The 25,146-nt window shown below is 37.4% G+C and overlaps 4 protein-coding genes and 1 non-coding gene across 5 annotated transcripts in view; 1 reads left to right on the plus strand and 4 right to left on the minus strand.

Annotated features, from left to right (window-relative positions):
- Window positions 1–468: 468 nt before the first annotated feature.
- Window positions 469–3,427, minus strand: LOC145204648 (carbohydrate sulfotransferase 9-like). The gene is made up of 5 exons (XM_080077238.1): window positions 3,133–3,427; window positions 2,931–3,070; window positions 2,355–2,544; window positions 1,235–1,403; window positions 469–788 (listed from the first exon to the last, which is right to left on the minus strand). The coding sequence occupies exons 1-5, from the start codon at window positions 3,401–3,403 to the stop codon at window positions 578–580; spliced, it is 981 nt and encodes a 326-aa protein (XP_079933364.1). The 5' UTR covers window positions 3,404–3,427; the 3' UTR covers window positions 469–577.
- Window positions 3,428–7,257: 3,830 nt separating this feature from the next.
- On the minus strand, window positions 7,258–7,329 carry Trnaw-cca (transfer RNA tryptophan (anticodon CCA)). Its single transcript has one exon. It is a non-coding gene; the product is annotated as a tRNA-Trp (tRNA).
- A 655-nt stretch (window positions 7,330–7,984) lies between these two features.
- LOC145205055 (carbohydrate sulfotransferase 12-like) lies at window positions 7,985–9,359 on the minus strand. Its single transcript, XM_080077696.1, has 2 exons — window positions 9,328–9,359; window positions 7,985–8,285 (listed from the first exon to the last, which is right to left on the minus strand). The coding sequence occupies exons 1-2, from the start codon at window positions 9,342–9,344 to the stop codon at window positions 8,075–8,077; spliced, it is 228 nt and encodes a 75-aa protein (XP_079933822.1). The 5' UTR covers window positions 9,345–9,359; the 3' UTR covers window positions 7,985–8,074.
- Window positions 9,360–12,176: 2,817 nt separating this feature from the next.
- Window positions 12,177–13,249, minus strand: LOC145205278 (carbohydrate sulfotransferase 9-like). The gene is made up of 3 exons (XM_080077966.1): window positions 13,044–13,249; window positions 12,846–12,985; window positions 12,177–12,460 (listed from the first exon to the last, which is right to left on the minus strand). The coding sequence occupies exons 1-3, from the start codon at window positions 13,186–13,188 to the stop codon at window positions 12,227–12,229; spliced, it is 519 nt and encodes a 172-aa protein (XP_079934092.1). The 5' UTR covers window positions 13,189–13,249; the 3' UTR covers window positions 12,177–12,226.
- A 7,143-nt stretch (window positions 13,250–20,392) lies between these two features.
- The window catches only part of LOC145204215 (low-density lipoprotein receptor-related protein 2-like), an 85,006-nt gene continuing 80,252 nt past the window's right edge, over window positions 20,393–25,146 (plus strand). Inside the window, exons 1-10 of the mRNA XM_080076691.1 lie at window positions 20,393–20,514; window positions 21,167–21,286; window positions 21,696–21,812; window positions 22,314–22,433; window positions 22,985–23,095; window positions 23,202–23,321; window positions 23,589–23,705; window positions 23,826–23,966; window positions 24,359–24,475; window positions 24,903–25,040. Of these exons, the coding sequence (XP_079932817.1) occupies window positions 20,454–20,514; window positions 21,167–21,286; window positions 21,696–21,812; window positions 22,314–22,433; window positions 22,985–23,095; window positions 23,202–23,321; window positions 23,589–23,705; window positions 23,826–23,966; window positions 24,359–24,475; window positions 24,903–25,040 (1,162 nt within the window). The 5' untranslated portion in view covers window positions 20,393–20,453. The remainder of the gene's footprint in view (window positions 20,515–21,166; window positions 21,287–21,695; window positions 21,813–22,313; window positions 22,434–22,984; window positions 23,096–23,201; window positions 23,322–23,588; window positions 23,706–23,825; window positions 23,967–24,358; window positions 24,476–24,902; window positions 25,041–25,146) is intronic.

Genomic DNA, 25,146 nt, shown 5'->3' on the forward strand with positions numbered 1-25,146 from the left:
TATTTTCGATGTGTCCGATACAGGGCTTATTTTTGCTAGAAACAAAAAAAATTCCTTGGTTTGCACATTGATTTTGAAAGGAATTGACCCCGACGTAAGTTGGACACGCAACCATATGATCTGGAGTCAGACGCGCTACCGTTGCGTCACAGAGTTAGGCGTTTTTCAGATGGTTCATTTGGCTGTTTTCCTTTCCATTTCCTGGGGTTAAAACGAAAGGAAGCCTCCAGTGAGAATCGAACCCACGACCCCTGTTTACTAAACCAGTGCTCTAACACCTGACCTATGAAGGCTCGCAAAGGAACTTATCCGTGGGAATCGACTTCGTGACCCTCTAACCCTTGGATCTGTTTAGAAGTTTTGATTTTGAATATTCATTTAACAAAAACTCTTACCATCTTCACTTTGGTGAGACAGACAGCTAGCAAATAGTCAGTGCTTGTGGTGACATTAAAGGTCGTTAAACGATAAGTTGTGAGTTAATTTTTATTGAGTCGTTCCATATGCGACACCACGTAACATAAAATTTGAACCTGCAAGATGCAAGCAATTGGCTAATGTCAGAAAGCAGTGCTGTTTATTGTTCCTTTGACAATCTGTCAAGTACGGACGGTCGAGGGTATCCAAATAAGGTGTAATCTTCCAACAGCATATCATAGAGTTGGAAAACCTTCTCGCGGGGTTCGACTGTTGAGTAGTAACGGTAAACTAAGTCGTCATCAGTTTTGTTTCTGTAAGCTGATTTCAGTGAAATATTCTCTGGTGCCCCAATAAGACGCAAAACATATCTGCAATTGAATTAACAAAAACAATAAAAACACCCGTTTTTTTATTCTGTATGCGTTTTACTATCTCTGCGCTTATGCTGTTTTATTTTGCCGCAAATTTTAACGGCATATAAATGCACCTTTCAGTATACTGGGTATGATTATCTGCAAATGGAATCGTTTGTATTGAACCCACGTGGTTCAGGACGATTACTGTATGACCTCTAATGATTGGTGAGAAAATCAATCCCACGTGTAGTTTGGCCGTTGGGTCGGAGGGGCGAAAATGGTTTTTGGAAGTCGAAAAAAGAATAGTCATCTTTTATTACAGATCGTGGTATGGTTTGCTTATGGCGAATAGAGAATGATTTAGCTAACAAATTACAAAATCACGGTAGGGCTAGTGGCCGAATATTCGGTCCTTGTGGCAATTTGTGGGCATAGAAGCAAAAAGCAGAAACGTTTACTTGGAATCTTCATCCATTGTTTCCTGGTGACCGATGACTTCATAATCAAGATCGCACGGCTGGCACAGTTCTGTGTATTTCGCCCAATGGTCATTGCTCTTAACAAGTGGATTTAAATTTTCCTCCACTAAAAAGTTCACAAACATGCTGAACGTCAAATCCTTCCGACCTGCCGAACACACAGAAAATGTGGCGTATACAAGCAGCATTCATGGGGTCTAAATCAGTGGTTTCCAACCCGTTTCGACGCCTAACATCTCAAAACATTTTCATTTCTCCCAAATATGCTTTTTAATAGATGCTGAATCTGATAAAGATCTTTTAAAATTGGGCCCTTTACCGACTGGTTCCCAAAGCTTAAGCGTTTATCTACAAATCACATGCAAAAATTAGAGTAAATTCCTCCCCTAAAGTTTTAAAATTCCTCCACGGTTGGGAACCATTGATTTCGTCCACCGAGGGGGATTTTGAGCCATTGCCTTAGAAAAGGGGCTATTTTGCCAAAAAGGTTGAAAACCCATGGTCTAAAGCAGTGGTTCTTAACCTTTTTTCCTTGCTGCTCCCCTTTCAAATCATCAACCAATTTTCGCACCCCCTTTCAAATCACTAACCCATTTTCGCTCCCCATTCTGTAATTGCTTAAATAGATTAGACCTAACCAACCTTAATGATTCAGCATCTCCGCACCCCCTAGGAACAGTTCTCGCACCCCTTGGGGGTGCGTGCACCCCAGGTTAAGAACCACTGGTCTAAAGGATTAAGCTAAGACCAATCTTCGGTGGGTGGAAACGCTATCACAAAAGGGCACACGAACCATGAGTGCAGGACTAACTTAAAATCGCGAACTACGACTTGAGCCTTGAAATCAATGACCTTTGACTTAGTAACCGGTTACTTACACTGTTAAACACGATAAAGTGCATAAAACACAACCTCTAAACAGCCCGAAAATGTGATCTACAAAGCGTTTTTCTAATGGCATGCAATACCTGTATGTTTACTGACGCATTTTTTATCTTCTTTTTTTGGATCAAATATCCTGAAGCGATTTGTTCTAATGGCTCTCGAACGACCTCTTAATGCCCCCAAAATCTTTTTTTGCACTGCGGTTTATTATTACCTGTATGTTTGCTGAGGAAGTTTTTGATCCTCGATTTGCGTGGTTCAATTTTCGATCTATATGCTGAAACGATTCGTTCTAATGGCTCTCGAACGACAGTCATCTTGAACCAATCAGGATTGTGTAACCTTCGGTTCTTTTCGGTTCCCATTATCTGATGATTTAATCTAAACTTCCCGGCCAAGACTTTCTACAAATATGAAATCCAAACAAGTTGGCTACAAAGATGCAATTTGTCACATGTCAAGTGTTTTAAGGGTAAATATATTTAAACATTCTTAACGTTCAATAAGAAATGTTTTTACTAGATTTTGTGGTTATAGTTTTCACAGTGTCTTACTGCCAAAATACTGGCAACAAGGTTGACTAATGGTAATTACAGAAGGAAGTTACAGATACTTTATTTTTGCGAAATTATTTTCTCAAAAAAAACATAACGTTCCATTTATCCTTTAAAGCCGACAAGTGGCAAATGACACAAAAAGCTAAAATATTTGGGCTTTAATGATATGATTTATATTTCTAGCAGATTTTCTACACTATAAACAAAATAAAGATTATTTTTCTAAACTTCACCTGAAATGTGAGTCCCTCTAAAGACGCGAAAATATATTTCCAATTGGTGATTCCTGTTTTAGGTATTTGGCAGAATATTGCCTTGTACTTGTCAGAATATACCAAATAATCACGTGTCTCCATGCTGTTGTGGTGAATCCCTAAATTGGTTAAATGTGACTAAAACCATCTGTTTTTGTTTGACACCAACAGCATCACTCACCCAGTTTTTTGCAATTTTCCTTAAGTTTACCCCGACGTTCATCCATTCTCTGCTTCATTCGTTCCATAAATGCGTCATCCTTAACACTAACTGATTTTTGAAGGATATCTTGTTGGAGTTCATAGTTTACCTTCTTGCTTGTCATGACAGTTTTCTTTAAATTGTTATAGGAAAGTGCGAGAAAAATAATGGAAAAACCCAATGATGCCAGTGAAAGCCTTTTCAATGTTAACGTTTGCCTCCGCAATAAATTTAATAACATCTTGACCATTTTTTAAAAGAAAAATCAGTTTATTTACTCTCTGAAATTGTAGACACAACATCATAGAATTTTCCATTTTAGTATTACTGTTGATTTCTTTAATTTGCTCACAGTCTGTGATATATGCCTAATAGCTCACATGGTAACTGCATTTTGTGCACGACGCTTGATTTCTTATTCAGATCGCGCTACAAAGGAAGTCGACCTTAATACGATGTCGAAACGCAAAACACAACAGCCAGAAGAGTCCTGCTGGGGCTTTTTTGAAATAATTGTTGTGTCATTCTAAATCAACTACTAAATATTTTGAGCTAAGGTGAATACATTTATACTGGGATCAGCTCTGAAGCGTTCATGCAGACCAGCGATCACAATTACTTTTCAGTTATGAATGTCGTCGCAGGTAACGCACGGAGTCTATAAACCTATGCTTTCTTAGACAGTATGAAATTAATAACATATGTTTTCTTTGATAGTATGTTTGCGCGATGGCTATTTAGCCGCGACTGATTTTCAAAAAAATAGTAACACCTGCATTACTTGTAAGTTAGGTTATAGGTCTTTCGACGCGTGAATATTAAGACCGAGGCACAAACTTAAATAGTCTAAAAAAGATTAGGATTAAAATCGTGAGACATTGCGATTAATAGTCTAATAGTCGAAAAATCCAGCCTGCGGTGGGTTTCGAACCGACGACAGGAGTCTTTCTGAACTCGCGCTTTACCAACTATGTGCTGAAGCTTGTAGATGTACCAAATACCCTACATTACTACGGTTGCATCACAAATGCTACTAAAAGACCTGTTATTACTGAACTAGTTGTCTATAAAAATATTTCCTTTGCTATAGGCTTGATTGGTGCTCGGGTCTCTCGGTTCACATGCGTTGCTTATTGAAGATAAACACACAGCTCACGGTTTAATCTATACAACATGTAAGCGGGACAATCAGCGTGATAACCTTACTTCCTACGCGTATTACAAGCCTTTGATATGTATTGTTCGGGAATATATGCCTCTAACCTGTCGACAGGAAATCATTGTGACAAACGAACCAATTGTGTATCAGGATTATATTGTACCACTAAACATCGCACCGAGTCGTTACTAAATACGAAGCAAAACATTACAAAGTGTTGTACGTGTAATGAGCGCGTACACACACATTGTTATTTTCTTTCTAGCGCAAGTGTGTTTGTTTACGAGCACAGCTTGATTTATTTCGGCTCGCTTGCTGTGTTGGTGTTCATGAAGATCTTATCTACGTTCTTGCTTTTTCGGTTGTACTGCAACATGCTCTCGTGCGCCACCAAACCACAGCGATCAAAAAGCACCTACTATTCTTACATTAAGTCGTGCCATAAAACGCTCAGAATATTGGAACATTTAAAGTCGTAAGCAAGTACTTATACCCAGATAATGGAACAACTCATTCTTCATTGGACAATTTGTCTAATAGCAAAGGTGGAGGATATCCGAATAAGATGTAACCTTCCAACAGGAGATTGTAAAGTTGAAAAACCCTCTCGCGTGGTCTGACTGTTGAGTAGTAAAGCAAGTCGTCATCGGTTTTGTGTTTGTGGTTTTGTTTGTTTGTGCTTACACTGTAAGCTGATTTTAGTGCAATGTTCTCTGGTGCCCCAATAAGAAGCAAAACATATCTGCAGTAGAAGAAAATGTCATTCTTGTGTGTTTTGCTACACCTCGTTTGTTTAGACATTTCGCACCAATACAGAAACAAAATCAACAAACGCGGATCTAAGCAAAGCAGTAACGCCACTCTTTTTAACCAGCGAGTTTAACTAGATACCTACTGTTGTTGACAGTCGTTTAACCAGTTAAAGTGTTCACTTCTTGCAGTGCAAGTTTGACAAATTTTGACGATAATGTCTTGTTTTGACAAAAAAATGGAATATTACGTTAGTAGTTGGTGTAAAATGTTTGCATTTTGTTAGGTATAAGAATACGTAGAAGTATTTACTCGGAATCTTCTCCATTTTTTCCTGATGCCCAATGACATCGTAATCAAAGTCGCACGGCTGACAAAGTTCTGCATATTTCGTCCAATGCTGGTTGTGAGAAGCAAGCGGATTTAAATTTTCCTCTACCAGAAAGTTAACAAACTTGCTGAATGACACGTCCACAGGATCTAAAAACATTTAATACAAAAATGGTACCCAAAGCAAATAATGAAAGCTCACATTAAAAAACGATGCTTGAATCAACTTTTTTGTTGCCGTGTCATTTGAATGTTAACATAAAAAGAACAATGCTTGGAACATACCATTACTTGTTGCAGTGTAATTTTCATACAGTACAACTTCTTTGAACCAATTTGTTAATACTATTGTCATTTTTGTTGTGATTGATGTGTTGTTCAAATTTTTTGTATCCTAATCCAGCTGGTTTAATTTTTGATCTGTATGCTGAAACGATTCGCTCCATTGGCTCGCGGACGACTGTCATTTTTAACCAATTAGGATTTTGTAGACGTTCGTTTTTTTCTTCACCACTTATCTCGTGTTGCATTTGATATGAAACAGCTAGATCCGGCTAGAAATATTAAGTCGAAAATTGTTGTTTTAATTGCGGCACAATACCTTTTTTGATTAAAAAAATGCTTAGTCCTATTCGTTCGCAGATTTTGTTTACTAACCATTTCCAATCATACATAATAATTTCGGCTGTAAAGTTTTGGGGAGAGCGTACAAATTTTAAATTTGCTTAGGTCATCAAATTTCTAGAGCTTTTCTGGCAATTGTATTTTTATCACCCGCCGAAAAGAACATCAACGGGATGTTGCCAACAGCGACGCGAAGAAGCCGGTCCTTTCCAATCACGCGGTATCACTATAGTGTATACAATGTCACCGTATTGATTTTAAAGCGGCGTCTGTTGTGGCCCGTAAGCCTGACTACAGGAAAGATTATTTCTCGAGTCATGGAATATTCACCAACAGGGCAACACAATGAACATCAAAATAGACGTGATGCTTTCAGCGTGGTAAGCTATAGGCTCCTGCTCAAACATTAGAGGCCCAATCGTTCGTTATCGCACAGTGTTTCGTTACGTTGTGACGTGCTTGCGTTTAATTCTTTTTTCCTCTGTTTATCGTGCACTGTACTACGCACATTCAGTGTTATTTACCCTGATAAAGGCGAACTGTATTAGGACGTCGAAACGTCGGTATAAAAGTGCACTTGCCAGAAGAGCTCTACAAATCTGATATTATGTCTGGCAGCAATAACTTATATATAGGCTATAGGTCATTTTTGCTAACAAGCTTGGTTGGTTAGGATATCTTAAACGGTTAAATAGAAAAGATTGACAAAAGGGTACCTATCCAATTTAGATTTTGTTTTAATTTCATGCACTAAAAACACATTGTTATGTATAAATTTACTTCAAAATCGACTCCTTTCAATGCTGCAAAAATGTATCTCCAATTAGTGATTCTTGTTTAGGGAATTTGGCAAAATATAACCTTGTACATGTCAGAATTCATCAAGTGCCCACGTATCTGACTGCGGTTGTGGTGGAACCCTGTAAAATATGAAAGCGGCTTATGTAGTATTTTTTTGAAAAGCCTGTTCTTACACACCCATTTCTTTGCATTTTTTGTGAGTATAGCGCGCCGCTCATTCATTCTTTGCTTCATCCGTCCCATAAAGCCCTCAATTACGTGAGGTTTTTTCCTACCGATTGTTGATTTTGCCAGTCTCTCGTCGTTGCGTATGACAAAATGAGTTATCTTTTGACGACTCGAAGATCTTGTTTTCGATGTGTCTGATGCAGGCAATCAACCGCCTATTTTTGCAAGAAACAATAAATATCCTTGTTTTGCACATTGATTTTGAAAGGAATTGACCCCGACGTGATTTGAACACGCAACCTTCTGATGTGGAGTCAGACGCGCTACCTTTGCGCCACGGAGTCAGGTCGTTTTCAGTTTTAGCATTTGGCTGTTTCACGTTTCATTTGATGGAGTTGAAACAAAAGTAAGCGACCCGTGGGAATCGAACTCATGACCCTCTAACCCAGTGGTTCTTAACCGGTGGGAAATTTCCCACTAGTGGGAAATTTTATGTTTTTAGAGGGAAATTATGTGAGTCAGAAGTCACCAAACTCGGACCCGTGGTTTGAAATCACCCGTTGAAAGTTAATTTAATACAATATATTTTCCGCAGTAACATGTACGTAAGATTACTTCACCTAGTTTTACAAGGCGCATAAAAATCCAAAAATTGTTTGTTACGTCACAGACATTACTAAAAGTATCAATGACTTTGTTATTGTTCGCGAATAAATGCATTTGATCTGTTAATTGTGATGCAATAAATGACTAATGCAAGCACATGAGATTTTTCAAAATTCCACACGATTTTACTTTCTCACGAAATCACTATTCAAACTAAATAAGACTGCAGTATACCTTAATGGTCCCGACCAAATCGCTTTACAAAAAAACGATTAAAGAATAATTTTTGTGGTTAATGTTGGGCACAAAACAACATTATTTTAAATAACAGAGGGGGAAATTCGAACTTGGTGACATTAAAGGTCGTTAAACGATAAGTTGTGAGTTAATTTTTATTGAGTCGTTCCATATGAGACACCACGTAACATAAAATTTGAACCTGCAAGATGCAAGCAATTGGCTAATGTCAGAAAGCAGTGCTGTTTATTGTTCCTTTGACAATCTGTCAAGTACGGACGGTCGAGGGTATCCAAATAAGGTGTAATCTTCCAACAGCATATCATAGAGTTGGAAAACCTTCTCGCGTGGTTCGACTGTTGAGTAGTAACGGTAAACTAAGTCGTCATCAGTTTTGTTTCTGTAAGCTGATTTAAGTGAAAGATTCTCTGGTGCCCCAATAAGACGCAAAACATATCTGCAATTGAATTAACAAAAAACAATGAAAACTCCCGTTTTATTATTCTGTATGCGTTTTACCATCTCTGCACTTATGCTGTTTTATTTTGCCGCAAATTTTAACGGCATATAAATGCACCTTTCAGTATACTGGGTATGATTATCTGCAAATGGAATCGTTTGTATTGAACCCACGTGGTTCAGGACGATTACTGTATGACCTCTAATGATTGGTGAGAAAATCAATCCCACGTGTAGTTTGGCCGTTGGGTCGGAGGGGCGAAAATGGTTTTTGGAAGTCGAAAAAAGAATTGTCATCGTTTATTACAGATGGTGGTATGGTTTGCTTATGGCGAATGGAGAATGATTTAGCTAACAAATTACAAAGTCACGGTAGGGCTATAGTGGCCGCATATTTGGTCCTTGTGGCCGAATATTCGGTTTCGGCCCGAACGTTTTGAGGCGGGTTCGATGCATCACTATTAGGAACTAACAAAATTGGCGTTATTGCTACTTTTATCAAGAAACCTTGTGAAGCGACAAAGCCTCGAGGACGTCTTTGTGTATTAAACTGTCGATTCAAGGGAATAGTCAGATTGGTCACGATTGAGCGGGATTCATGAAGAACGGCGCAACGTGACGGAAGGTAACCCAATCAACGTGATCGCAATTAACCTGTTGATAGAATACCTAGCCGTCAGCATTTTCACGGATTTTTTTTTATTCTTTTTTATTTTTCTTCTTCACGGGGTTCGAACCCAGGACTCTCTCGGGGACGAATCCCGATCAGGGTTTTATATGTCTGTATATGGGTCAAGCGCGCCGGACCATTCGGCCAAGTTCCTGCCCATTTTCACGGATTTTTTTTTCTTCACGGGGTTAAAAATCTCTTTTGCGCTCTTTGCGCCACCTATCGTATTTAAAAATCGAACTTACGTTACAAATTTTATTCACCTGACGTCACCGAGTTGTTTGTATGAAAAAGTTTGGTGTTGGAGTATAACTCTTTACATTATTTCAGACAATTTGTGAGCCTAGAAACAAAAAGCAGAAACTTTTACTTTGAATCTTCATCCATTGTTTCCTGGTGACCGATGACGTCATAATCAACACTGTAAACCAATTTGGGTAAATCGATCGAGAGAACTTTGGGTACAGCAGCAAAATACCCAAATATTTTGGGTAAACTGTTTTGTTGCCCAATGGTTTTTATCCAAATTTGCGTTACCCAAAATTCTTTACCCTACTTTATTGGGTAAAAAATTCTTTACCCAAAATCGTTTGGGTAAAATGGTATTGATACTCTACCCAAAAAAATTGGGTTGTTTGGGGAAAATGTTGGTGTTGGTACTGTAGCCACAAAATTCAGTTTTTTTTAACTCAACGTACTCTTTTCTTTTAATGCTTGTGTTTTTTTCAAATTGAACTGTTTTTCCAAGCACTTACGTGTTCAAAACTTTCAAACACTTTCAACTTGGTTTAATGTAAACTATACGACCGGTTAGTGGAAAATGATACCAATCGAAATTTTTTCGAAAGATCGAAAATAAAAATAATAAAAACAAACAAAAAAAATCCCACGCTAAATCGCCCGCCCACTGGGCTTAAAATTGCGTCATGCCTGGCTGACCGCCTGCGCTCAACTGCCAAACAAAAGTGCGGGAATCTTAACTCCCTTGGGCTTTGCTGTTTTGCCCGTTCTTGCGTGCAAGTGCCTACAGCCCTACACTAGCCCTATAGAGAGACTGATGCTGTTGAAAGTAGTGCGAATGTTGGTTGAGGAATTCAAGGTTTACCTGATTTTGTCATAATTGTTCTTGGTGACTTGGACTTCCCACAGAAAGAGATTGATACTAGGAAGTAAGTTTCATAATAATTAATTATTAATGACGTTTATGGTTGAAAAGAGATTTTTTTGTAGCCCTATGTTTTGTTAAATTTTGCGTATGGGATAGCATATTATGGTTTGCATTTGTCTAGATTTGGTAATTTGCTATGTTGCTATTGATCCTTTGCTGGTAATATTTAAATATTCAGGCAAACACATCATTCGAAGGTTCGAGAGCAGCATTGGGTGATCGTCAGCAACCCATCTTGGTTGTATATGGAGATATTTCATTCGTTTAAAAATTAACCTTGTTTTCTGAGCAAAACCCTGTACTGCGGGTTAATGGTATCATCAAAGACATCTCAGCCTTATTTGCAATGTATTGTGTACTTTACTATGAATACTGTATGCATGTTGACAAAGTTTTACAATTTTTGCAAGTATCATTTTTGATATTCCAGATTTGTCAATGTATGATTAACTGTGTTGTATGTTGTAATTATTTTTTCGTCATGTATTTTCTTCTGTAGCATGTTTGGAAAAAAAGTGTGTTTTTTCTAAAAAATAAAACATGAAATCTGTATGATTTTTGGGTAAAAAAAACGTTTAATCAATTTTGGGCATAATATGTTAAAACCCAAAATAATGACCACAGATAATTAGGTAAATTCGAATCATACCCAAAAATTGTTGGGTAAATCAATAGGGTAAAACTGTATTTGACCCAACCAGATTTGGGTTTAAATAACCCAAAACCAATTTTGGGTGTCCCCCCCAAGATACCCAACGTTTTTGGGTTATTTTTACCCAAATTGGTTTACAGTGAAGATCGCACGGCTGGCACAGTTCTGTGTATTTCGCCCAATGGTCATTGTCCTCAACAAGCGGATTTAAATTTTCCTTCACCAAAAAGTTTACAAACATGCTGAACGTCAAATCCTTCCGACCTGCCCAACACACAGAAAATGTGGCGTTTACAAGCAGCATTCATGAGGTCTATAGCAGTGGTTTCCAACCCGTTTCAACGCCTATAACATCTCAAAACATTTCCATTTCTCCCAAATATGCTTTTTAATAGATGCTGAATCTTATAAAGATCTTTAAAAATTGGGCCCTTTACCAACTAGTTCCCAAAGCTTAAGCGTTTATCTACAAATCACATGTAAAAATTAGAGCAAATTCCTCCCCCAAAGTTTTAAAATTCCTCCACTGTTGGGAACCATTGATTTTGTCCACCGAGGGGGCGATGGTGACAATTTGAAGCTGGGGGGCTATTTTAACATTACTGATTGTAAGCAGATTTTACAAGCAGATTTTGTTTAAGTTACAAGCAGATTTTGTTCGTCTTGCAAACAAACACCAGGGACAAGGGGCTCATCAGCTTAAATATGCTGCTATTGGAAAACATTGTGTCTGGCGATTGTTTGTACTTATTGGTATCTCGAGAGCAAGGTTGGGCATTTAATTTGCAACAGGGCGCGCCATACTTCTAAAATACAACGGTAACAAGCTTTCCCTCAAACTTGTTTCGCTTTCACTCTTCATATAGGCCTACTGACCCTTCCCAAACTGCGAAGTATTTGTTGTAACCTTTAATTTGTAGGTAAATGTAGTGTAATTTGATGTTGAATGTATAGCAATTTCCTCTACCGAGTGTTTTCAACAAAAGAAGGCAATTGTTTGCGCATATCCGTTGTATTATATTTTCTCTGTAATGCAACAAATTTTTCTCAGTTTTTTCTTTTGAGCCATTGCCCTAACAAAGGGCGATTTAGTCAAAAAGGTTGGAGACCCCTGGTCTTCTAGAGGATTCAGCTAAGACAAATCTTCGGTGGGTGGAAACGCTATCACAAAAGGTCACACGAACCATAGGTGCAGGACTAAACTTAAAATCGCAAACTACGACTTGAGACTTACAATCAATGAACTTTGACTTTACTTAGACTGTTAAACACGGTAAATAAAGAAAACACAACTTCTAAATAGCCCGAAAATGTGATCTACAAAGCGTTTTTATTGCATGCAAGACCATGTTTTCTAAGGCGTATTTTGATCAATCTTCTTTTTTTGATTAACTTTTGATCTATTCTATATGCTGAAACGATTTGTTCTAATGGCTCTCGAACGACCTCTTAATGCCCCCAAAATCTTTCTTTGCTTTGCGGTTTATTATCACCTGCATGTTTGGTGAGGGATTTTTTGATCCTCGATTTGCGTGGTTCAACTTTCGATCTATATGCTGAAACGATTCGTTCTAATGGCTCTCGAACGACGGTCATCTTCAACCAATCAGGATTGTGTAACCTTCGGTTCTTTTCGGTTCCCATTATCTGATGATTTAATCTAAACTTCCCGGCCAAGACTTTCTGCAAACATGAAATCCAAACAAGTTGGCTACAAAGATGCAATTTGTCACATGTCAAGTGTTTTAAGGGTAAATATGTTTAAACATTCTTAATGTTCAATAAGAAATAGTATTTACTAGACTTTGTGGGTGTATCGTTCACAATGTCGTACTGCAAAAATATTGGCAACTTATTAACTAATAAGGAACTTACGGATACTTTATTTTTGCAACAAGTTTGCGGAATTATTTTCTGAAGAAAAGCATAACGTTCCATTGTCGTTCCAAGTCGACAAGTGGCAAATGACACAAAAAGGCTGGAATATTCGGGTTTCAGATTTATATGCCATTTTTGAGCAAATTTTCTATACTTTAAACACAATAAAGATTATTTTTCTAAAGTTCACCTGAAATGTGAGTCCCTCTAAAGACGTGAAAATATATTTCCAATTTGTGATTCCCGATTTGGGTATTTGGCAGAATATTGCCTTGTACTTGTCAGAATAAACCAAATAATCACGTGTCTCCATGCTGTTGTGGTGAAGCCCTAAATTGGTTAAATGTGACTAAAATCGTCGGTTTTTGGCACAAACAGCATTACACACACAGTTTTTTGCAATTTTCCTTAAGTTTATCCCGACGTTCATCCATTCTCTGCTTCATTCGTTCCATAAATTCGTCATCCTTAACACTGACTGATTTTTGAAGGATATCTTGTTGGAGTTCATAGTTTACCTTCTTGCTTGTCATGACAGTTTTCTTTAAATTGTTATAGGAAAGTGCGAGAAAAATAACGGAAAACCCCACTGATGCCAGAAAAAAACTTTTCAATGTTAACGTTTGCCTACGCAATATATCTAAATACATCTTGACCTTGTTTAAAAGAAGAATCAGTTTTTTACTTTTTTCAATCGTAGAAACAACATCATGGCGCACAGATTTTGCCATTTCGGTATTACTGTTAATTTTTTTTTTTGGCTCACAATCTTAAGTCTACCATATATAAACTAGTGCTATTAGGCATGATATAAACCTAATAGCTCTAATAGAACTGAAGATAAATACCTTAAAAGAATAAGATTACAGCCGTGAAACTTTGGTAATTAATTGGCTGCAAATGCAGGCTAGCGAATATTACGGGCTTAGAGATTGAAGGTCCTGTTATATTCCGATTCGTCGTGAGTTTTGTTGCAAAACTTCGAGCCCTAAATTTTTTTAGAATACATAACATATCATTCTCTAATTTGAGGTTTTTAGGGCGTCAAAAATTTTGTTAACATAACCAATACTCATCTGTGTGCTAAAGATTGTTGTACCAAAAACCCTAATGTTACTAAAACTCAATAAAACTTGCTGTTATTACTAAACTGGTTGTCTATAAGGGGTCTCTCGGTTCAAATGCGTTTCTTATTGGAGATATATACATAATTCCCCGTTTAATCAGGACAACATGTACGCGAAGCGAACCACCGTGCCACTGTGCTTCTTATATGTGTGTTACGAGTCTTTGACATGTATTGTTGTGCCGCTAATCTATCGACAGGAAATCATTGTCACAAACGAACCAATTGTGTATCAGGATTATATTGTACCACTAAACATCGCACCGAGTCGTTACTAAATAGGAAGCAAAACTTACATAGAATAAAGGAGGTATAGAACACATATAAAACAACAAACATTGTGTTTACAGTTTTACACGCGTTTTAGCATCTTCATGAAACATTTGCATTCGTATGACGTAAAATCTTGGTTGAGCACATTTGTACTGGTTGAGCACATTTGTACTATTACAAAACAATAGGCTGCATACCAATAGATTAGTCTTCATTTTTGTTTTTAAGTCCAATTTGCAGCCTTGTGTAAGGATGTGTTCTATGGTAACCACCTTATCTGCTGATTTTTTTACAGACAAACCCTTTCTATTTAAATATGACTTTGTTGGTGTATGTTGACAGCTAAGATAACTTAAAAAAACACCTGGAAAATCATTGTGCGTTTGTTAAAACCAAGGCAATTTTAAGGCGAAATCCAACAAAGGTAACGGATCGTGAGCCACTTTGGGGAATTGCCTCTGGGGTTCCATGATAACGTCAATTGTGGTTATCACTAGAGATGTACCGAATATTCGGTTTGCCGAATTTATTCGGCCGAATCGGTCACTTTTGCAAAGATTCGGTTTCGGCCGAATAATTTATTGCGATTCGGCCGAAACCGAATCTTTTACGAACACACGTTTAAAGCGTAAACGTGTCTTTTCTGCCTAGTACCAACGAAAATCGCGTCAATCATTGTCTTTTTTACACACTATATAGCTTTTCCAACTGCAGACAAAAATCAGTAATTCATTGTCGGGTTGGAAATCATGATTGGGGCAATGTTAAACCCCACAGAACCCAAATAAGGACGAAACACAGCTATTCTGCACTAATAGCCAGGTAGATAAACTTATGTTTTCATGTCAAACGCGTAGGGTACGACTTCGCGTGACGTCATAAATGATTCGGTTGATTCGGCCGAATTTATTCGGCAAAACCGCCGAATATTCGGTTTCGGCCGAATCGAAATTTCGCCGATTCGGTACATCACTAGTTATCACCATTGACCGACAAGTGTGTGAAAGCGTCAATTTCGTATGATTATTATTAGTGACGGAATTCGTTTGTATTAAGCCTTGCAACATAAACAGTGAAACTTTAAACTTTGACAAATTGCATCTCCACCTTTTGTGTCAACATTTTAATTTTTGTTTGTAGAAATATCAAGCAAAGGATTTTAGAGACAACCACCTGATAAAGGGAACCGAAAAAATTCAAAGATTACAAAATCCTGATTGGTTTAAGACAGCGGTTCCCAAACTGGGGCCCGCGGTCCTTTAGGGGTCCGTGAGGGAATTTTTGGGGGACCGCGAAGCGGGTCAAGTAATTCTATAATCTTATTTAGCGTCAGTTTGTGCTACTGAATAAGTTTAAATCAAGAGAATTGAGAAATCGACTGTCTCCATTGCTAAACAATAGCCTTAGACGAATTTATTATAGTTTAATAAAGATCTTTATTTCTGAATTAAAACTTTACTCCGAAGTCATCTAAAACTCCGAAGTCATCCACCGTTTTTTTATGTTTATATATATATATTTCACCCGAGTAATAAGCATCAGCATCTAAAAACAAACAGCGCTAAAAATTGTACGCAAGGTAGACCGTAAAGCACTAACAAAAGTAGTAAAAAAACTGCCGACAGTAAGTTTGAATTGGACCTACTGTTAATATAGTCTAAACCCAGAGCCACAACAGCGTAAAAAATGTTCAGTTAGGTTAATTATAATATTGAGTTTTTGGATTGATCGTTTAAGACACATTATATTTCTTTTTTAAAACCTTGTGAATACTCTTTGCATGCTACATTTATTTGCAGGTAGGAAGGATTTGACATTCAGCATGTTTGGGAACTTTTTAGTGGAAGAAAGTTTAAATCCACTTATTTCCGTCAATCAGCATTGGACTAAATACGCGGAACTTTTTCAGCCATGCGACCTAGATTATGATGTTATCGGTCATCAGGAAACAATGGGTGAAGATTCTAAGTCAGGGGTGGGCAACCTTTTTTTTGTAGGGCCAATTATAAATGTCAAAATTGGATCGCGGGCCGCACATGTGCATAACACAAAGTGATTTTGCTTTGTTTCTTACCAAATATGCTTAACTACAAGTATAATTCGTATTTGATTCTAACCACTTTTTGCCAGATCGCAGAAAACTTTCATCAGGCGCATTAATCAGCTCGAAAATATGTAATAATTGGACTCGTTTGCCAGTACTTTTGAAATCCAAGCGTCTCTGCGGGCCGCACAACCTTTAAAGGCGGGCCGCAGGTTGCCCACCCCTGTTCTAAGTGAATATATTGTAATGTCTTTGTGTCTAATCTACAAAACAAAACTAATGATGTACTGAACCCGCCTAAAAAGGTTCGGGCCGAAACCGAATATTCGGCCACGAGGCCGTTTATATGGATGTTTTTAACTGAACCTTGTGTGGTTGATGCGAGTGAAGTGAATTACGACAAATTAAAATCACTTTCACAATGCTCGTATTTTATAGACACAACAATTAGTTAATTTATGACGTTTCGTATTGGTGAAAATGATAGTTTAGGCGTTAATTCCATGCAATCAAAAAGTTCGGTTTCGGCCGAATTTTCAAAAAAGTTCGGGCCGAAACCGAAACATCGGTGCACTTAACAAAACTATTCAAATTTTCTCTATGGAAAGCTCATGCCGTTGTTCCGGGTCACAATAAAAGGGCAAAGTGACCTTACACATGTTTCACTTATCGGAGAACTTTAATCGTAGTAACATATATCTAAACCCATGTCCAACTAGGAAAATCTACTAACACAAGAACTCACATCAGATAAGTTGTCTAAATACCGTCAGGTGGCGCAAAGAGCATTAGCGAATGTTTCAAATGCAATTTGTGTAAAAATTCGGGCAGGAACTTGGCCGAATGGCCTGGCGCGCCTGACCCATATACAGACATAAAAAACCTGATCGGGATTCGTCCCCGGGAGGTTCCTGGGTTCGAACCCCGTGAAGAAAAAAAAAAAAAAAAAAAAATTTGTGTAAAAATTCTGTCGATTAAAGCTATTAGGGTTGGGGTGAGGTTTTTATAATAATGAATAACTATAGCAATAAAATCAAATACAATCTTTGTTCCTAAAATTGAGTTCCTAATCCAACCCAATCTCACTGTTGATTTAAAGAACTGCGCTCTTTGCGCCATTAATCGGTATTTAGAAAACTTTCTTGTTCTGTGCCTTGTGTTAGTAGCTTTATCGTGCAATTAAGGACGTTTCGGCCATGTTGTGATTAAATTGAAAGCTGTAAATTTCCTTACTCTTTTAATTGGTACTATTTTCAATTGCAGATATGTTTTGCGTCTTATCGGGCCACCAGAGAATCTTTCCCTTAAGTCAGCTTACACTAACAAAACCGACGATGACTTGGTTTGCCGTTACTACTCAACAGTTGCACGCGAGAGGGTTTTTCAACTCTACGATCTCCTGTTGGAAGATTACGCCTTATTTGGATACCCTAGGGCAGGGGTCTCAAACACGCGGCCCGCGGGCCGCATGCGGCCCTCCAAGGGTTTTTGTGTGGCCCGCGAAGTAACTTTTACAAGTGATGTGTTTTACTTAGGCACAATACTCTTTCAAACCAGTGATTTTACTTAATACAATCATTTTCTCGTAGTGGTTTGCCGTATGCAACGTTTTATTGGCATGATCGAAAAAGTCCATCTTTAGAATCAGCCATTGCAATCGTTGCGTCATATTTTCTCCATTGTTGCCATTGTTTCCACACAAACCAATAAAGCACAGTTGGCTCTTTCACTCTGCTACACTGTAAATTTGTTTGTTATTTATTAAAATATTGTTTTTTGATGAAGTTAATTCCATTGTTAAACATTTCACTTTTTAATAACGCAATATGATTGTTGACATTAAACTGTAACAAATGTTTTGATAGTGCGGCCCTCGGCTTACTTGAAAGTTTGTTTTTGGCCCTCAAAGCAGTTTGAGTTTGAGACCCCTGCCCTAGGGCCTAGGCCACACCCGTGCTTGACAGATTGTTAAAAGAACAATAAACAATACTGCATTCTGAAATTAACTAATTGTTAACCGTCTATCAGTTTACAAATAATAAATAATATGAACGATATAACAGGCTTAACGATAAAGAAGAAGTAATATAGCATTTAAGACAGTTATTTCTGTTTTTCAACCGGTTGCACGTGATTTGCTCATGTCGTGGCCTACAGAAGCAACACTATCCAAAATATGTAGAAATTGGCTTATGCACTTCGTCAGGTGGTCTACGATGACAAATTGTAGAAAATTTACAACCAAAAAAATAGTTTTTCAAAACTGTTAATAATCCGACAAAGAAGGCATAGTGTAAAATACGATGCCATTTTTTATATTCGCAAGTAATCATAACAAGCAGAGTTGTTAGTCTTTTCGGGTCGGGTTCTGACTTCACATACGACATCGTATATGACGCATTTTCACCGTCTTTTGGGCCTACTTCGGGCTGTTCTGTTAAAAAACTCTGGTTCGAGCCGGTTCTCGCGGGCTTGTACTTCTCGGTGTCTTTACTGCGTACTTGGTATCTTTACGTTTGTGAAAAGTTTTTTGTTTGTTTCAAAATCGCACAAAAACCATTATAATTGTTCAAGTTGTCTATACCAGCCATGGCGAAAGTTTTATTTCTTCGCAGTCAGTCAATCAACGTTAATAACGATCGGAGGCAGTGCAAATTATGCTGGCAAAACATCTATACTATAGTAATCGACAATCGTATGAAGTTGGAACACATATAATCACTTTCTTGATAAATCTCGCGGGTTTGGTGATGCACAAACGTCTCGAAAGATTTGAATATAGCTTGCGCTTGTGGATCGGTTTACAGTCAAGAGGCAAGTACAATATCGGGAAAAAATATGGATTTTTACACATATCAAAGTCATGAAAACCAGGAAGCATCATGATAAACTATCACAAATCCCACTTTTTGTCAAACAAAACGTGGATATTTTTTTTAGTTTGCTTTGTGATACTAACCAAAGCAAAAATGACACCAGAACAATCAACTCACTTAAGCGATACACTTTCATGTAATGCGTTTCAAACCACGGTCTTTGAAAGGAATTTTACAGCTAAATCACTCAGTGTGCGGTATTCGATCGTGGCATGTACCTGTCAACACACTTTATAACAGGAGCAAATTTGAAACGTATGAACTTCGTAGTTACCATAGAGCTTAAATAGCTATGACAAACAGTGGAACCACCGCAGGTTGAAGATATGTTTGGAACTTGATTGTTTTGCATTCAAATTGTTTTTGGTATTGACTCCAAGCCCTTATACAGTTTATGCTAGGATAATACAGTTTATGCTAGGATTAAACAACATTTTATTTTTTCTTTAGCTAATCCCTTGTATAACCCCAAAAATGTACTAGCGCATTTTGAAATCGATGCTTCAAAATATAATTAAATCAGAGTTGAATTGATCCGGCCTTGTGTATTTAAAGCTTTAAGCGTTTCAAAGGCAAACAGGTCTTGACAAATATTAGGCTCAATGTTTGTTTACTACCGTGACTAGGCACCAAACTTTCGATTGATGTTGAAAGTGCAGGCTGTAAACGGGCAAATTGGGAAAACAGACAATAAGTGTCAAGAGGAGCCTGCATCATTACCTGGGACTTTTAAATGCGTCACAATTTAATTGCCTTGCACCGTTTGTGTGATCACTGCGGCCCATGACAAAAAAAGTGATAAAACTGCACCCGACTGGTACCTACTATACACAAAGTCAGCCGTACTTGTTGCAATGTTTGGAATGCGTTTACAGCGTTGTTGCAAAATACATAGTTTTGGTCTACGTGCCTTCTCGTATAAAAGTACGCTGCTACATTTCATCCAAACTCAGAACTGCTGTTAAAGTCGTTGTGCATGCTGAACGGTTGCAAAGGTTCGCAGTAAAAGAAAGTCACTATGGATTAAGATTACCTTTGGTTCGAGAGATAGTTTGCAACATAGTGCTCTCGAATAAACTGCTTGGGTGGGAGTACAAACATAATTCAAGCCTTAAAAGTTACTCGGTGCCCTAAAAAGACGAGATAATTGAATTTTTATTCTAAACTTTGGAACTTGGGCGGGTTTAGAGTTTTTTGACAAGAAGGTTTGCAAGATTTTGTAACAAATTGTCCCCCCAGAATTGCATCCTTTGACCTACATTAAACTCGCGTTTCGATTGATTTAATCGCATTAACTCAACTTACCGTAAAAACGCAATCTCGTATTTCACTTGTTTTTCCTGGCGCGGTGTTTTGTTTAATGACGGCCTCGTTATATAATTGACACGGTGTTTTTCTTCACAAACGGCTGACAAACGTGCTTGTAGGCTATTTGGAACAGATTGATATGATTTTTAAGTAAAGGTTAAAATTGAAGAAATGCAGTGGACAATGCAAATTGTTGTTCTGCTTGGATTGTTTTTGGGTGCATATTCTCAAGGTAACTTAAATGTAGTCTAACTTGTGAAGTAAATTTTTCATTGCGGAAGTATCTAAATATTTTTTGTTTAAATTCTTTAAAGTCCTTTGCTGTCTGAGTAACCGCTTTACTCAGCTTGGTCCGACAAAGAATATGGCGTTTTAAAATTAGCCCTAAAGTAAATTTATTGAATAATTAGAGAAAATATAATCGTTATACCTCGCATGTAACGGTAACAAAAGGTAAGAAAATGTTACATAGCGACAAACAGCGCTTTGTACCGTTAAAAGCTTTTTTCGGCATTATTAATATTTTAGTGCAATCATGTTGCTACGATTGTTTCACCGAGCGAAATAAACTCAACTCAACTTATTACAGAATTCAAAGTGTGGTACTCAGATGTTAGTTCAGTATGCGGTTCGACAGTTTTATATTATTAACATATTTTGAGCTTTTGACTATTACATTCAGCCAACAAACTGTTGGCAACAAATTTACAACAAAACAACTAGCAGTGTTATTTGTAAACCCAATAAAAGGGAATAGGCAAACCAATTCACCGAACGAAATTAAACTCAACCCAATTCAATTTTTACTGCACTGGTCTTGTAAATTTGTCCCTAAATTTCCCGCCCATAAAACTGCTTGCAACCTGTTGCTGCTGTATGTTCAGGTTGTCAACAAGATGAATTTCTGTGCGCCGGCGGACAATGTATTCCTGCCGGGTGGAAATGCGACGGTGTAACTGATTGCCAAGGAGAAACCCACCCTGGATCTGATGAACAAGACTGTCGTAAGTTTGTGCAATGTGGTGTAATATACTACTTTTGACTGTCACTTTGATACTGTTCTAAACAACTTTAACTTTGTAAATATGCTAGCGTCGGTGGTTTTTACTTACAAGAAATTAATTTGGAAGGCAACAGCAAAATTGTCTGTGTTATTAGGTTGTTCAATAGACAAATTTATATTTTTGTGATTTTAAACATGGAATGGTTACACTTACTAGTAACATGTTGAATAAAAATGCATTGTTTTAAACATATTTGTCAAAAAATAGAATATTTGTCTGTGTGTGTTTATGTTTGAAATGCTGTCATGCAGTTGGTTTTGTACATGTTTGCTATTAATGCAATTATGTTAGTTATTTATTACATTATTTTCTAACTTTACTGTATTACATACTTTTGTTTATTGTTCAGCTCCAGAACAGTGTGCTTCAGATGAATTTAAATGCCCGGATGACTCTTGTATTCCCAATATCTTCAAGTGTGATGGAGAAAATGACTGTCCAGATGGTGAAGATGAAAATGGCTGTCGTAAGTTGCCTGACTTGCTAAAAATAAAAATTATGTTGAATACTAAGAGTAATTGACGAAGCAACATCGCTTCCTAACCAGAATCAGTCAACAAATGTTATTTAACGATATATATTTCACCCGTAAGGGCATCATCAGTCGTCTGTCAAACAACGGGTGTAAAAGTAAAACCAAAACCAAGTAATAAAACCAATCCCTATCACTATTTAATCAGTGATCGTCGACAGAAGATGCCTACTATTTACGGAAAAGATCCTGTAATAAACACTAAATGTTGAATACTAACATACAAAATCACTATTATGGAATTTCAGCTAGTAGACCCAAAAATGTTAATTGCAAATGGATTTTCAAACAAACATGTAAAGTTATTAACAAAATAACTTTAGTATGAAGATTATACTGTTAGGGTTGAAGATTTTTTATATGAACCTCATTTTTGGTTGCTTTTGGTATACAACCAACCAGGTTTTTGTATTTCCTACCCATTATGTTTTACAGCTGGGACCAGTTGTGGGTTTCATCAGTACACTTGTGACAATAGTTACTGCATTCCCTTAAACTTTTTGTGTGACCATGTTGAAGACTGCACTGATGGAACAGATGAACATGGAGATTGTGGTAGGTTTATTTTATTTGGTTATGGTTTAGCAACATAGAACTGACAGAAGTGTATTTAAAGTCCACACAAAACAGCTTTGTGAACTACTTGTTTACTTGGGGTTTTAAAGTCTGCAAATAAAGCATTGGTCTATTAATGTATATTGATGCCAGAAGTAAAAAATTTTTGTTATGAGTTAGGATTAAAACAAATAGTGCAGTTTGATTGAAATAAATCAATAGCACTACAGTGGGCTTCCATTAAATGCAAATGTAGGCCCCCTTTTGTAAAAAGGATACTTATATATTGTTTTCTTAGTTGTTGTTAATTTGGGTATTATTTTGACTTTATTAACCCAGTTTGTTCTACACTTTTGGTCAAATTGGTTCAAACTTTCTTATAATTTACAAACATCATAAGTATGGTAATGAACATGATGGGCATACTATATATAATAGAACATAACCTCAACTGTGTTTTATAAAGGGAAAAACTGATAAATACTAGGACTCTTATTCTTATTTTTAGGGTTGTTTTATACTTTGTAACTAACTGTTTGTGTGTTCTGAAGCTTACCAAACCTGCGACGAAGCAGTGTGTGACAATGGAGCATGTTACAAGAACGACCAACGTTGTGATGGAACGCTGAACTGCCGGGACGAAACTGATGAACGAAATTGCAGTGAGTGGATTTCTAGCTTATATGCGCACAGTAGTACATCTGAATGTACTTTATGAATGATTTGAACTTTGTTTTGCTGCATTTTAATGTACGTTTTGTTCCTCAGCATCTATCAAATGTCCATCTGGTCAGTTTAAGTGCGACAATGGACGGTGCATTCCTGAAAGTTTCGTGTGTGACGTATGGGACAACTGCGGTGACCGAAGTGACGAACCAGACACTTGCGGTAAGAAATTTTAGTCAAAGCTATGAAAACCTTCAAACAAATCTCCTTTTGATTTGTCAATTCTCGAGGAAGTTAAGGGTTGTTTCCACTAATGATTGTGTTTCGCCTACGGGTTTGGCAGCCTCACTCTTTTTTTCGCAAGCTAGAATTTTTCAAGTCTTAAGTGACATTTTTAGAACGAACATTACATCGAAATCTCATAGAACGCTAGGTTGAGCCACAAGGGTGTGTTGCAAAAATCCTATTTATTCTTTCTGTCATATACAGTATACCCTACATGTCCTGGTAACACATTTACTTGTGATAATGGAGTTTGTGTCAACTTGCAATGGGTTTGCGATGGAAGGGACAATTGTGGCGACTGGACGGACGAAGAAAACTGCGGTTAGTTATTTAATTATAGTCTAACATTTAAATCCAAAATCTGTCGAACTGACACCCACACTCGCATTACTTTGGCATTTAAATTATTTGATATGAATTTTTTGTTTGTTATACGATTAGATCACGAAGTTCCGTGTTTAAACAACCAATGGCGTTGTACGAACAGTTCTACTTGTATTAACGTGGAGCAGATTTGTGACGGGGTAAGCGATTGCGAAAACGGCGAAGATGAAACCCAAGCTGGAACTACCAACGTTTGTAGTAAGTCTTAAGATGATCATAAATTAATGCACCGTTGCCTTAAGAAGCTGATTTTTTTTTACAAAATAGTTTCTTACTGCTTCTTAAGATTTTAAATACAACATCCATATACAATCGTGACGTGACAAAAGTTACCGATATTTTACTGAAATTACCAGGAACTACCAAAGTTACCAAATGTGACGTCACAAAAACGTGACGTCATGCAACTAAAAATGGTTAACTTCATTACCCCCAGAAAAAAGGTTAAACTACCCCAGGTAAAAAAAAACACCAAGTTAACCAATTTCCGAACATTGAACACCACTGAAAACCACAAAAATCTTCAAAAATCAATCTTCGGCATTGATTCGGCAATCTTTTGTACTGTTAAAAAGAGACTTTGTAACTAGGTTCGACTCGCTGTGGAATCCTCAGTTGCGATTATCTCTGCCAGTCAACACCGTGGGGTGGAATTTGTTTTTGTCCTGACGGCTATCAAGTCTCGGACGATGGTATCTCCTGTGAAGGTCGGTTGATTCTGTCCAATGTAACATAGGGTGGTAGAATGTGGACCGATATGTATTTTAATGGAGCACAAAAATTAGTATCTACGCAACAGTACCTTTCCTCCATGACTTTCTCCTTTGGTTTTTGACAAGTTCTGAAAAATCCGGTGCTTATCGTGCAACACATTTTCGGGAGCTAAGCTTTTTTGTGAAAAATAGAGTGTCAGTAAAGAAAGAATGTATCGTTATCGCCATGCTGTAGTATCAAAGCACGTAGGAATGCTGCAAAGTTTTTCTAAAATGTTTACAAATAAATGAAAATGACTCAAGTTATTTTGTCAGAGTTCATCTTGCGAATGTTGCACCTTGCAGCTTACTTTCTTGAAATTTCTTCTAACATTAGACGCTGAGTTGTGTTTTTTCAACAATTTTATACCTTTTTGTACAGATTTTGACGAATGCACTGTCTTCGGCCAATGTGAGCAGTTGTGTGAAAACGTTGAAGGCTCGTACAAGTGCAGTTGTGCCGATGGTTATGAGACGGAAACTCACGATGGAGAATTGCACTGCAAAGCTCCTGTTTCCGGTACGTTGAACGAACCTAATGCTAACGGATTGATTGTGTAGAATAAGATTTCAATTTTTACACTCTCAGCATGAAACTTGAGCGACATGACTTTATTGGATGGAAA

This window comes from Phallusia mammillata, chromosome 8, assembly GCF_965637545.1.
Source record: "Phallusia mammillata chromosome 8, kaPhaMamm4.hap1.1, whole genome shotgun sequence".
Classification (NCBI taxonomy): Eukaryota; Metazoa; Chordata; class Ascidiacea; order Phlebobranchia; family Ascidiidae; genus Phallusia; species Phallusia mammillata.

Coding starts and splice junctions, on each gene's coding strand:
- LOC145205278 (XM_080077966.1), bottom strand. CDS start 13,188: ATGACAAGCAAGAAGGTAAACTATGAACTCCAACAAGATATCCTTCAA. Junction 12,986..13,043: donor GGAAAATTGCAAAAAACTGT/GTGTGTAATGCT, acceptor TAACCAATTTAG/GGCTTCACCACAACAGCATG. Junction 12,461..12,845: donor TAGAGGGACTCACATTTCAG/GTGAACTTTAGA, acceptor TCATGTTTGCAG/AAAGTCTTGGCCGGGAAGTT.
- LOC145204648 (XM_080077238.1), bottom strand. CDS start 3,403: ATGGTCAAGATGTTATTAAATTTATTGCGGAGGCAAACGTTAACATTG. Junction 2,545..2,930: donor TAGAGGGACTCACATTTCAG/GTGAAGTTTAGA, acceptor TCATATTTGTAG/AAAGTCTTGGCCGGGAAGTT. Junction 1,404..2,354: donor CTTCCTCAGCAAACATACAG/GTAATAATAAAC, acceptor TGTGTTCGGCAG/GTCGGAAGGATTTGACGTTC.